The sequence below is a fragment of the Canis lupus genome, chromosome 7, assembly GCF_003254725.2.
Source record: "Canis lupus dingo isolate Sandy chromosome 7, ASM325472v2, whole genome shotgun sequence".
Classification (NCBI taxonomy): Eukaryota; Metazoa; Chordata; class Mammalia; order Carnivora; family Canidae; genus Canis; species Canis lupus.
The window spans coordinates 12,751,640-12,765,953 of record NC_064249.1 but is presented as its reverse complement, the minus strand read 5'-3'; the positions used below and the strand labels follow the sequence as shown (position 1 = coordinate 12,765,953).

The following is a 14,314-nucleotide window of genomic DNA, read 5'->3' as shown; positions in this document are numbered from 1 at the left end:
GTTGATCTAAGTCTGTAGTTCCTAGGCATAAATAGCTACCTCAAGTCTTCAGAATGGCTAATTTTTTTTTTGTATTCCATCTAAAATTTCCCTTAGTCTGCTTAAAACTCTAGCCTTAAGAATCAAAGAATTCTACAGATTTTTTTATACAACGTGAGGTGGTATTTAGTCTTTGTTTTATGTCATGCGTTCCTTAGAATTTGAAAAACAAAGTCCTACACACACACTGCTCCCACTTTTTTGACGGGTAAGACACAAGTGATTCAACTCCATCTTGGCTTTAGCAGTTTCACTTCTTCCTCTATTATGAATGTGAAATATTATTGAAAAAAGGATAGGTGACATTAACTAGAGAGCAAAATATATGGATTTGTATAAGAAGTGGAAAGAACTCCAAAACAATCCTTTTACATTCAATAGCTGTAAGATAGAGGAATTCTTATCTAGAATCCATGTCTAAGATTTCATATCAAAGGGCTCCTTGTTGGTTCTAGTACTTATTATTTTTTCTTTCAGATATTCCTAAGGGTAAAACTACTTACTCTTAAACTGGTCCAGTGAAAAAAGAAATTCTCTAGAAAATTCTAGACTATGTCAAAATCTGTCTCCATGTTCTCTCCACAGTAGGTAAATACATTAAAGCTTGAGGAAATAAAACTGCTAGAATACAGTTTTTCTTAGATCTTCCCCAATTTTGAGGATAATGTCGGGAACCAGTTTTAGGATATTTACTGAGAATGAAGGTGTTTGGGGATCAATCAATAAATTTATGCAAGATACAGATAAGGTATGTTGTTCAAATATTTGGGGATATGAGGTCCAGAAGACTAGATTCAGCAACTACCAGGATGTTTGATTGTTTTTTTCCCTTGCAAAAAATATTCAGGTGCCTGTGCTTGGCATTTAGAGTACTTCAGTGTCGAGACAAGGTCTAACAATGATAAAATAAGATATTAACATGTCATAATTTAATAGAAACAATCTTGAATTTACATGCCATTTAAAATATCCTATTTCAAAAGGCAGTTTTCTGGATATTTACTCTTGGTTAACAGTCACGAGGAAGAACATTCTGCACATATTTAACAAGGGTAGTAAGACTGCATCAAAAATATTTCTTGAATATTGTGAACGAAGGAGCCACAGAAAACTCAGCATGAAAAGCAACATCCTGGAGTTCCACTCCGCTAGAATCCCATCTACATTCTCAGCAGCAAGCAGGAGACTCAGAAAAATGCTGACTTTAATTACAAACTTTATTTGTCAATACAATTCACAGTTTATACATGGTGCATTCCACCATATGGACTTTCAGAACAGTTATTGAGGAAATGGGTGTAGCTTTCTCTCTAAAAGAGCCTGACTTTCTAAAATTTTGGTTAGAATTTTTTAAGTTTATAAAAGTACCTTCAACAAGTTAAATGAATATTTACACATCTAGGTTAAATGTAAATTTCGGAAAATAAGCATCTATTTAGATGTTTGTTTTAAGATCCTCGGTTATTTTTTAAGATCCTAATTGGAATGCCTCTTATTCAGATATTTCCACCACCCTTGTTCCCAGAATAAAAGAAATGCTTTGCAATTGTATTTGGGGAAGTCATCTTTCTGCATTTGAAAAATTATATATACAATGTACAGCAGATCTAAGTATGAAAATAAAAGAGTAGCAATCTACTAGGTGCCTTTAATGAATTTCTTCTGAATCTTGGAAACATCCAAAGAGTTACAGGATATAAAATTCAACTAAAAAGGGTTATCAGCCTTTTCTATCTAAAAAAAAAAAAAAAAAAAAAAACTCTCAAGATTTAAATTGTGCTAGAACAGCTTTTTCTCTAATGTCAAAAGACGAATTATGCCTGCAATCTGTATTTTTTCCATGTGCAATATCACAATGATCCCACTTTCAACTGCTCTCATGCTCAGTCACAGCTCCAGAGGGACACCCACACAAGGCAAGGCTGTACCCAACTCTGACTACAGCATCACCTTCCTGTCTGGCAAAAGTCACCTGGGGAGAGAAAATCAGATAAGCCTTCCCATCAAAAAAAGCAAATAGGTGCTGGCAGTATAACGTTTATTAGCAAATGGTCATTAACACAGTATCATGCTATCTTCTATTCCTCAGAAGGGCAATTCACAGCAATTGTCTTAAATCGCCTCCAAAAGATCCATGTTTAACAGCTTTCTTTTGTCAGATTATATATATAATATATATAATATTATATATAAAAATAACATATGCACATATGTTATTTTTTCTTCTGCTTCCACCTTTCAAAATGTGTAGTTCTTAAAAAATGATAAATTCCAAATACTGCCAGGAAAGAAGGGACTGTTTGGAGCAGCCAATTTTACCAGGCTGGAAACCATTACGCTGTGTGTATGTACCACTGGTACCTGAGTCAAATAAATACTCAGAGGGACCATCTGCACACCTCATTTCTTTGCAGTGCCTTTAATGCTAGAATTTCTGAGTGTTGCTTCAATGTCCATCTAATTTGGCATCTATTCCTTCTTCGGGCATCATCACTTCAGTCAGTTTACACGCTGTTTCCAGCAAGGGATGGTATTCAAACGGGAGTGGTGGGATAAAGGGCTGCAGAGGTGAGCCTAGGGGTGGGGCAGGGGAGGAGAAACCACACATTAGCTAGAGAGGTTCCGTTTCTTCGTAAGATAAGGCACTGACAGAAAATTTCTTAGGTAAAAGGCTGCATAAGAATCTCTTGCCATTTACAAAAAGAAACGTTGTCATCCATAAATGGTCCGTATCTAGGCTCAGTTAGGTAGACCCTGAAAAGTTAAGGACTGATCCCTCGAAGCTACATTACTACCAGAGACACTTATAATTCATTCTGAGGCCTTATGGCACATTATGAAAAGAGGGAGGAAAACAGTCTGGGCACAAAAAGGCATCAGACATTGCTTGTGTTGTTCCACTTGTCAAAGAGAGTGGACCGCTCCACAAGCATCATCAGAAAGATGTGCTGGCTCAGAATTCCAAATTCGCCAGATGGCACATGGCCATGACGGGTGTTATCTATATTCTGTTCCCCCTTTGGAGCTCATGCACAATTTTTTTTTTTTTTTAAAAACGCTACCAGCAACAGTCATAAAGAGCATACAGAGGTCCTCACCTACGGCTAGGCCTAAGGTTCTTCAAAGAGAGGGTTATTTAATGTTCTCGATAACAGCAATCTCCTCGCCCGCACAGTGTGGCGTCAATCCGTTCAAATAGATGCTGTCCGTTTTCAGCAAGGGAGGCAGCACGTCCCTCTCGGTGGCGAGGTGGTTCACCGACAGGGTCCTCCGGCAGGGGGTCAGCTCTTGGTTGTGGCTGCCTGCGAGCTCGGCGGACAGCTTCCGCTTGATGGAGGTGGCCCGCTGGAACTTGTCGTAGATCTCCACGCTCAGGCGCCTCCGGGTCTCCTTGAACTCGGCCGTGACGTTGGCCGTCCACTCCGCCGCGTGGGCTCGGAACTCCCCCACCTGGAGCGCCACGCGGAGGAAACACAAAGGGACACCAACAGACAGTCAGCATTTGTGTGCTTGGTCTTCGAACCACCTCACTGGCCCGACCCAACGAGGCAAGACCGGAGCCTTTGAGATACGGGAGGCCCGGGAGCTGCTGTGCTCAGGCACGTGGTGCTGGGGCCGCACCCCCTCCCCCACCCCATTTCTGCAGCTAAGACTCCCGAAATGAATCTGTGAACTTCAATCTCTCTAACCCAGACTGCAGCAGAGATACCACATGTGCTTGGGTGTTGGTTTTATTTGTTTTTATCTATCTATCTATCTATCTATCTATCTATCTATCTATCTATCATCTATTTATTTTTGTGCACGATCCTGCCATCGAAACTTCTGTAGCTGTAAAATGGCAATATCTATCATCTATCTATCTATTATCTATCTATCATCTATCTATCTATCTATCTATCTATCTATCTATCTATCTATCATCTATTTATTTTTGTACATGATCCTGCCATCGAAACTTCTGTAGCTGTAAAATGGCAATATCTATCTATCTATCTATCTATCTATCTATCTATCTATCTATCATCTATCATTTATTTTTGTGCACTGATCCTGCCATCGAAACTTCTGCAGCTGTAAAATGACAACATCTATCATCTATCTATCTATCTATCTATCTATCTATCTATCTATCTATCATCTATCTACCTATCTATCATCTATCTATCATCTATCTATCTATCTATCTATCTATCTATCTATCTATCTTCTATCTATCATCTATCTATTTATTTTTGTACAAGGATCCTACCATCGAAACTTCTGCAGCTGTGAAATGGCAATATCTAACTCGTTCAAATGTCTGGAGTTATTTTTTTTTCCTCTGTAATTTTGAGAGGTATTGGAATGCAGTGAAGGCAGTGAGACCAGCAGGAGCAGCAAGCCTACAGTCCAGGAGCCTGGACTGTGAACCCAGGTGACCTACTTGGTTCTGGTAGCCAGGCCGTTCGCTCGGAGTGCAAACACAGGTCTGAGAGAGTGGAAGTGGTGTGTGCAAGAACTTTGTATCCAGCCCCACACTGGTTAGTTGGGAACTCTCTGTTTACCAAATAAGCAGGAGAGTATTCTGTTTCTGCTTTCAGGGAAAGCAAAGGAATGGGAACTGGCAAGCCCACTTGGAGGCCCATTCAGAGGGTAAGTCCAACAAATAGTTTCTGAATGAATGTCTGTGGAATCAGTGAAGTTACTCAGCCTGTCCTGGCCACCACTTCCCCGGGGGTAGAAGAGGCACCCTTACAGGACACACCTTTTCCACATACTAACCATACTTTCTTCCTCCTCCACTTTGATTATCATTAATATTTTTACAAAAACAGCCTTATATTAAACATTGCTTTGCAAAGGGCTTTCCTCCCCCTTAACCAATTTTAGTCATTTTTTCCTGATTAGTGTCCATTATCCTACCTCATAATTTTATATCAGCTGATAAAAACAGGGGAAGGGGGATGACAGCCTCCAGTTCCAGCTCTATCACTCCCGTTCTGTGTGTCCACTGGCAAGCAATATTACTTTTTTTAAAGATTTATTTATTTATTCATGAGAGACAGAGAGGGAGGCAGAGATAGAGGCAGAGACATAGGCAGAGGGAGAAGCAGGCTCCCTGCGGGGAACCTGATGCAGGACTCGATCCCGGGTCTCCATGATCAGGCCCTGGGCTGAAGCAGATGCTCAACCTCTGAGCCACCCAGGCATCCTGCAATATTACCTTTTTTGAGCTTCAGATTCCTTTTCTATAAAACAAGAATAATAATCCATTTCACAAGAGAACAAGTGGTGTGTGTGTGTGTGTGTGTGTGTGTGTGTATTCTTAAAATATAAAGGATCACACCATGACTAATTATGACAATGACACTGGTGATAATAGAGCTTGCCAAGGGTACTTTGAGAGCTTAAAGGAGAATACCAGATATAGACTAAGTGATACAGAACTGAAAAAAATGGGACATTTCCCTCTGGAATATAACTCACAGGTTCTAAGCATCCAGTGGCACCATGGTCTAAGGTCTCTTTGCAGGAATGCAGTGGATTACTTAGCTCTTGAGTTACATGGATCTTTAAAGTCATGAAGTGCTTTGGGCATGTTGAAGGCATACATAAAAGATAGAGCTGAACAGGGGCACCTGGGTGGCTCAGTTGGTTAAGTGTCTGCTTTTGGCTTGGGTTATGATCTCAGGGTCCTGGGATCAATCCCTGCCTCAGGCTCCTGGCTCAGCAGGGAGCCTGCTTATCCCTCTGCCCCTTCACCACATTCGTGGGCATGGGTGCTCTTTCTCTCAAATAAATAAAATCTTAAAAAGAAAAAAAAAGATACAGTTGAACAGTCTTCCTGGTCAGATACACTGGGTGATTTATTTCATCAAAGGAAGGCCAAAGCAAGAGAGTGTTTATGTTTACCTTCTACTCATTATTAGAACTGGAATAATATTTTTAAATATAATGATGCATTCAATGTAGAGCTCAATAAACATTTACTCATAATAAAAAGCACTCTCATTATTAACATAGGTCTGTCATGGGACTGTGTAAAATTCTGCATGTAACATATATTGTGTCTACTATGCTAGGTGTTGCTCTTTTTAAAAATGTTTTAACTTATTTAACCAACTCGAAGAGGATGACTCTATTATTTCCCCCATTTCACTGAGGCTAGAGAGGTTAAAAAACTTAAGACACACAGTAAATATGTGTTGAAACCAGAATTCAAATTTGGAGGTCAAACTCTACCCTATTATTTTGCCTTGCCAGTAAAATCTTATTGATTCTAAGGACTAAACATCTTTTGGAGATGCACAAGGCAAATTCACATTGTATGGAAATCCATCCTATAGCAGGTTATATTAGGATGCAGACTGCCATAATTTCCTAAAAGTACTGGGAGAATCAAAGTTTTTCCAATATCTGCACTAGGGCTGCTTATCTAAACCAACAGTGGTATCTGTTCCCTGTCTATTGTGCCCTGATCTTTCTACTATTCTTCATGATACTGGATTTAAGGAATGTCGCCACTCAAAACTCAAAGCTTGAAAATAAGGGAGGAAAAACAAGAGAAAAACAAAAGAGAGTCCCTCAAAAACCAAAGCAAGGCTATCAAAATAAAGAATGACTTATTCCTGGTCCTTTAAAAAAAATCTTGACCATTGTCCATAACAATATATTCATTATTGATCAAATAACAGTGTCCTAAAGTGGAGATCCCCTTCTGTTAATGAGGATAAAATTGTATATTCAAACTCTGAAGGTGCTTTTTTGTTTTCAATGAAATTAGAATGTCACATTTATATAAGCAAAACTTTCCTTGATTGAAATGTTAATGCTTGTGGAGTTCTGGAGAATTATAGCTAATCCTTATGCACTAAAACATTTTTGCTTCATTGGACTTTTATTTTAAAAAGAGAAATATTTCAATAACTTAATCAAATATCTTATCTCCCTAAGACTAAGCAATCTATACCACTTAGTAACAAAGTGGAGGGTTGAAAATGAGCAAAAATAGCTCCTAAAGGATCACAATCACTGTTCCTGCAGCTCATACACTTGACTCAGAGAAGAGGTCTTCCCCCCAGTTCCATGAATTCTTGACTTTTACACAGTGCCCATAGGCCATGTGATCTGATTGCTAAGGAAAGGAAGAAAATGGGAGTGCTAAAGTCACTCACCCCCTAAACTCGCAGGGAAACACCCTCATCCTTGTCACTAAATTCAGTGGACCATTCTCTGTCCCTGGGATGCTTGACCTTCACAAGCTGCAAAGAGTTTTGTTGGCTTCTCCCTCCCTCCCAATCAATCCTTGGTACTATCCAACTCAGCACCCTCTCAAGGTGTTGCTTTGCCACTCAGACTAATTCTTCTCAGTCATCTTGGGGGCTCACTTTCTCTTAACCCTTTCCTTGTCTAGCTCTTTTCCACAGGGTTCTATTATTCTCATTTTCTCTGGATGACCAAATCCTTCCAATGGTTTCAATTACCACCTACTTGCTGAATACCTCCAAATCCATATTTCTAGGTCTAATCTCCCTACTGAATTCTGTATCTGTATAAACTGGCTGCTTGGTGAACACCTTCATTTTAGATGACTTCCAGGCATCTCAAACCTAGCTTATCTCCAAATGAAATCATTTAACTCCTCAAACCTGTTATTACCTAATTTCTTATCACAGTGAACAGCACCATTAACCACTACGGTTCCTGAGCTGAACTTCAATATCATCCTCTGTTCTTCCTCTCATTCAATCTTTGATCAAATCAGCCCTGAGCCTTGCTAATTTACATCTTCTTTTCTCTCAATTCCTTTCACTCCTCTCCATTCCCATTGTCAAAACTGTGGTCTTGTCCTGAATTATTATTTCAGCAGCCTCCTAACTAGTCTTGACTTAAGTCCACCTCCATCCCAATGCATTATCCACCCAGTAGCCAGAGTGCCCTTTAATAAACACATATCGATCGGGCACTTTCCCTTGCATAAAACCATTCAATTGATTCCTGTTTCATTTTGGATAAAGTCCAAACTCTTTAAAGTGGCTCATATGTTCGGGGGTCTACCTATTTCAGCCTCAGTTCTAACCATGATTCTTCCAAAGTCTAAAAAAACAATAATAAAAAAATGAAAACAAAAACCACATTTATTTTCCTGAACATCCCACTCATTTTTTTTTTTTTTGCCTTTATTCACTCATTGTTCATTATTTGCTCTGTTTGGAATACTGTTCTCCACTCCTTCTCTAGTGCCTACTGCATGTCCTACTCATCCTAAACTAGACCTCTTCATGAAGCCATTCCCTGGCCCCCAGACTACATCAGGGTCATTACAGCAGTCCGTGCTTTCTTAGCATTATTGTCATCACAATGCATTACAACTACTAGTTTAATTACTCTCCTGGCTTCATGGCAAGATAGACAGGATAAGTCTGCTATATCCTATTCAGCTTTCCCAGAACTTAGAAGAGTGTCCATAGTTGGGATTCAGTATTTGCTGGACAAATGAATGAATGGCAGACAAATCAATCATGTTTTGGAAACATTTTCCAATAAGAAGAGTGTGCCTCTTGGTTAACTCTGAGGGGAGGATCCTGTCCCTTTCAGGAGAGAGAGGCAACTGGGTCTATTTATAGTAGAAATTCAAAGTATGTTTCCTCAAATTTTAAGTTTAGTCTTTGTAAAATCTCCTGATCATTCTAAAAAGTCTGTGATGCTACTAATGTCTCATCCTCAATGTGAAGAAAATCATGTCCATTGTAAGGATCATTTAAAGCAGATTGCCTTCTCCCTGCCAGCCCCCCAACCTTTATCATCATTCTCACCATTTTGCATGAAAAAAACCTGACTAGGCCACCCCAGAATCTAGGCTTCACCATCCTTATGGAATGTAACCTTTAAAGTTAAAGAAGGGTTAATGCTTTTGCTTTAAAATAATCACCAATACCTTTGTTAGCAACTATGAACACTTACTAAACATCTAATAGCTTTCCAAGGTAGCAAAGTTTCATGATTACAGAGGTCCAGTATTTGTCTCCTTGGTAGTGGTTCCAAGCTCTATAGTTCAGGTTCTCCAAAGCATCTCAAACAATACCAAGAAGGCCTCCTTGGAATAGTAGCAACACAATTTAAAACCAATTACTTGCCATATTTCAACTCTTTTAGGGCAATTTTCCTAAATCACACAAGGTTGATAGGATGGCCTAAGAAAGATAGAAGTTCACTAATATAGAAACTTGCAATTTATGAAGTTTGTAGGAAGCTCATTTGTAACTGTAAGGAGTATTTATCACCCCACTGACTCTAATCAACCAACAACATGGCAGATTTGAGGGTAAAGGTTACTGGCCAACTTCTTATCAAGCTCACTCTTTCCTTCCACTAACTCCATACTGCAGCATCGGGGACAATGCTTTGAATAGAGTGACTGAATAAAGTTTAGTTTCCCCAGCCAAGGTGGTAAATTTAATGACAGAGACTATCCATCCTATTTATTTCTTCTCATAAAAGTACCCCAACATGGTAATTTGAACCAACTAGATGCCTGCATACTTTCTAACTGATGACTGGTGAGAAATCTGTGACTGTTGACTGACACAGCTCTCTGCCTGTATACAAACAGTCTCAGATACTCTCATATAAAGCTATTTGCATAAGTTCAGTATCAGTGTGTATTGGTACACCCTGAAGAGAAAGCAATTTTATAACTCAATTTTACTAATCACTGAAATGTTCAGAGCCTTTGACAAAAGCCAATTAATTCATAGAAATTTATTCTGGGCAAGAATTTTCACCAAAGGAAAAAATATGCATGAAGATATTCTCTGAACCATATTTTTAAAGTTTTAAAATTAAGTAATCTTGACACCCAGCATGGGGCTCCAACTCATGACCTTAAGATCAAGAGTTACATGCTCTTCCGACTGAGCCTTCCCAGTGTCCCTGAACCATATATTTAATAGCATAATATTGAGATTAATAAAGGTCATTTAAAAAGTCAGTGTTTATGAGAATCCTCAGGTATAGAAACTATTTTCTCCTACTATGATGTGTTAAAGTGATAAAGAAAATAAAATTATATCTTTATTTTGATTACAACTGTGTAAAATAATGAATGTATATAGGCAAGGGTAATAAAATAATAGTATGTAAAAATGGAAACTGTATTGAATATCTATTATAGATCAGGTTCTTGAATTGCAGAAATTTTTCCTTTTAAATCCCCCCCTTACTGATGTTATAGTACTACCTGTACAGATTCAGTGTCCAGCACACTCAGCCCTGATTAAAGCTTGTGAGGGCAGAGTTCTCTCTGGAAAGCTTTCTATTTGCTTGACACATGCATCAAAATTGGACTGCAATTGCCATTGGGAGTTTTTCTTATCCATATAGCAAAGTGAAAAAAAACCAACAACACCTTGAAGGAATCTTTAATGTAACAAAGAAATAAAAAATGACAGAATAAGATGAAAAGCCAGCCTACAGAATGGGAGAAAATATTTGCCAATCCTATTATCTGATAAGAGATTGATATCCAAAATACATAAAGAACTCATGCAACTCAGTAGCAAAAAAACAAATAATCTGATTAAAATAATAGGCAGAGTATCTGAATAGACATTTTTCTTTTTTTAAAAAAGGATTTATTTATTTATTTTAGAGAGGGAGAGAGAGAGCACGTGGGGGAGGAAGGGGCAGAGAGAAAGCAGGAGAGAGAATCTCAAGCAGATTTCCCACGAGCAAGGGAGCTAATGTGGGGTTCAATCTCACAACCTTGAGATCATGACCTGAGCTAAAATCAAGAGTCAAATGCTTAACTGACTGAGCCACCTAGGTGCCCCTGAATAGACACTTTTCCAAAGAAGACATACAGAAGGCCAACATGTAAATGAGGTGTTCAACATCATTCCTTACAGGGAAAATGCAATTCAAAACCAAAATTACATACCACATCACAACTGTTAGAACCACTAGTATCCAGAAGATAAGAAATAACAGGTGTTGGCAAGGATGTGAAGAAAAGGGAATCTTTTTGCACTTTTGGTGGGAATGTAAATTGCTGCAACCACCATGGAAAACAGTATGGGGGTTCCACAAAAAGTGAAAAATAGAACTAGCATATGATGTAGCAATTCCACTTCTCAGTATTTATCCAAAGAAAATGAAACCACTTACTCAAAAAGATATATGTACTCCCATGTTCACTGCAGCATTATTTATGACAACCAGAACATGGAAATAACCTAAGTATCTTGTCAATGGATGAATGGATAGAGAAACTGTGATACACACATACACTGAAGTATTATTATTCAGCCATAAAAAATGAAATCTTGCCATTTGCAACAACATGGGCGGAACTTAAGGGCATTACACTAAATGAAATAAGTCAGAGAGAGAAAGGCAAATATCATATGATCATATGATCTCACATGTGGAATCTTAAAATACACACACAAAACGCAAGTTCACAGGTACAGAGAAGAGACTGGTGGTTGCTGGAGGCAAGGAGTGTGGGGGGAGTGGGCAAAATGGGTGAAAGGAGTTAAAAGGTACAAACTTTCAGTTATACATAAGTCGTGGGGATGTAATGTACACCATGACAACTATGATTAGTAACACTGTAATGCATATTTGAAAGTTGCTAAGAGAGTAATCTTAAAAGTTCTCCTAAGATAAAATTCTGTGACTAGGTATGGTAACGGATATCAACTAGACCTGTATATTTTGCAATATATATAAATATTGAATCATTATTTAGTACACATAACAGCAATGTTATATTGTATGCCAATTATACCTCAATAAAGAAATTTCAAAAAAATTCTAAAAAAAAGAATGAGACTGTTTGAGTCATTATTTCTGAATCTTTACCTTGTTTACTGAAGTATAATTCATTATACTTTACTATATACATTTGGGTGTGATGACTTTCATATTTGTTAATGATTTCACTTCGGAAAGCTTCCTGTCTCTACTCCAGGCCAATCTTCACCAGAGTAGTCATTTCCTAGTAGTAGAAAGTATAAGGGCCTAAAGAGAATTTTCAGTGTTCTCAGTTTGAAAAACAATTTTTTTTGTAATTGCAGGTCTTTTATTTTTCAAAGATTTTATTTATGTATTTGAGAGGGAGAGAGAGCACAAGCAGGGGGAAAGGTAGAGGGAGAAGCAGACTCCTGGCTGAACAGGATGCCCAACGCCGGGCTGGATCCCAGGACCCTGTGACCATGACCTAAGCCAAAGGCAGACACTTAACTGACTGAGCCAGCCAGGTGCCCCTAATTGCAGGTCTTTAAAAGGTTTGGTCTTTATCAACTGCACTGGTAAGGTTATTTTCCTTCAAGCAACTCTGCAAAATTCCAGCCACATATTTTTTTCCGGAAGAGCAAAGCTGATTTATGGGGAGAAGTAATTCCTTATACTTTCATTTCCCTTCTGATCTCTTTCTGAGCTATGCTTCTGTAACAGGAATCATGATTTTTGATAGAGAAAAGATTCCAGGGTGCATACATCTATATGTCCTCTGAATATGGCAAAAGTCACTGTCTCCCCACCAGCTAGAGTTACCTAAAAAATTGTTGTTGATTATTAACTAAAATGCAAGGGCTGTTGCATAAATTGTTTTTTATAAAATTCAACAATCACCAAGAGGTTAAATACTTTTTCATTTTAATATGCTGCTTAATTTATCAAATTAACTTGTGACATTCCTCAAATTTAGAATAAGTCTAACCTGAATTATTTATTTACTTTACCTCTGTATATCACTTTGACCAAACAAGTCCTTAGCCCTTCTATACATTTCCATTAAATCGGAAAACCTAGCATACTCTGCTTCAGCTTTTCGCCTAGAATCAAAACTTCCCTACTTCCCTACCTACCCCACTTCCCTACCTACCCACGAGCTTTAAAATTCTACAACTCTCTTTATAGAGATTTGGTTTTCAGATCATTAATAGATGAGTAGTAATAAAAATTCACTAATATTCAAAATTGTCCAGTTCCAAAGACCAAATAGCTCGGTAACATTTTTTCTAATTATTTGTAGGTAGATACTTTAGAGTGGAAATTTGTGGTATAATTTAGAAATCTGGCAACAGTGACTCCATTAGTCCTTTGTGGTAAAGTAGCCATTCAAATTTTCTTTCCCTCAAATCTCTCCACCAGTCATCTCCCTTGAATAACTCCCTTCAGATCATGTACACTGCCATGTTTTGCAATCCTACAATTTCTGCCAGTTAGTCTCCCTATAGACCTTACCCTACCTTATCTCTATTTTTCTATACTAATTGGCTTTTTCTTCTCATGTATACTCACTTAACTATGAATAATAATCACTCACTATTGGTAAGCCAGTCCCTTTCATAGAGTCATAACTAGACAGGAATTTCTATCTGAAACTTTAAGATTTTTTTCTAAGTTTTTTTCCAATTAACAAAAGCCAACTCAAGTACTGGATAATACTTGGAAGAGTTTCAACTTTTCTTTTCTTTTTTATTTTTTTTCCACTTTTCTTTTAAAAAACATTTTTTATGTGCAGATCTAACTGTTGTTTTATTTTAAAGTTCTTACTTAAACTCCAGTTAGCATACAGTGAGTGTAGTATTAGTTTCAGGTGTACAATATAGTGATTCATCACTTACATTTAACACCTGGTGCTCATCACAGCAAGTGCCCTCCTTAATCCCCATCACCTGTTTCACCAATCTGTTCACCCACCTCCCCTCTGGTAACCATGACTTTGTTCTCTATGGTTGAAAGTCCGTTTCTTGGTTTGCCCCTCTCTTTTTCCCCCCTTGCTTATCTGTTTTGTTTCTTAAATTCCACATATGAGTGAAATCATATGGTATTTGTCTTTCTTTGACTTATTTCATTTAGCATTATACTCTCTAGATCCATCCATGTTGTTGCAAATGGCAAGATTTCATTCTTTTTTATGGCTGAGTAATATTCCATTGTATTGTTTTTGACATAGGCAAAATAACATGGATAGAGAATCTTCTCTGTAAGGGCCTATTTTTTTAAAGATATTTTTTTGAAAAGGAGAGAGAGAGAGAGGAGAGCACGATGAGGGGAGGAGCAGAGAGACAATCCCAAGCAGACTCTACACTGAGCCTAGAGCCCTTGGGGCTCAATTTCACAACCCTGAACTGAAATCAACAGTTGGACGCTTAACCGACTGAGCCACCCAGGCACCGCTCTAAGGAATGTCTTCAAAAGGATCTAAAATAAAGCTGACCATTTAGGATTTAATGGCCATTATGTAATTTTCTTTACCAGGAATAAAACTAAAGAGGTTTTT

At 38.1% G+C, this 14,314-nt stretch overlaps 1 protein-coding gene across 11 annotated transcripts in view; it reads right to left on the bottom strand.

Annotated features, from left to right (window-relative positions):
• Positions 1-1,238: 1,238 nt before the first annotated feature.
• Positions 1,239-14,314, bottom strand: part of KCNK2 (potassium two pore domain channel subfamily K member 2) — a 198,320-nt gene continuing 185,244 nt past the window's right edge. For 9 of the 11 annotated variants that reach the window (XM_025429928.3, XM_025429930.3, XM_025429931.3 and 6 more), the window contains one exon: positions 1,239-3,489. In XM_025429928.3, the coding sequence (XP_025285713.1) occupies positions 3,172-3,489 (318 nt within the window). In that variant the 3' untranslated portion in view covers positions 1,239-3,171. The remainder of the gene's footprint in view (positions 3,490-14,314) is intronic. The other 2 variants (XM_035719200.2, XM_035719201.2) reach the window with 2 other exon arrangements.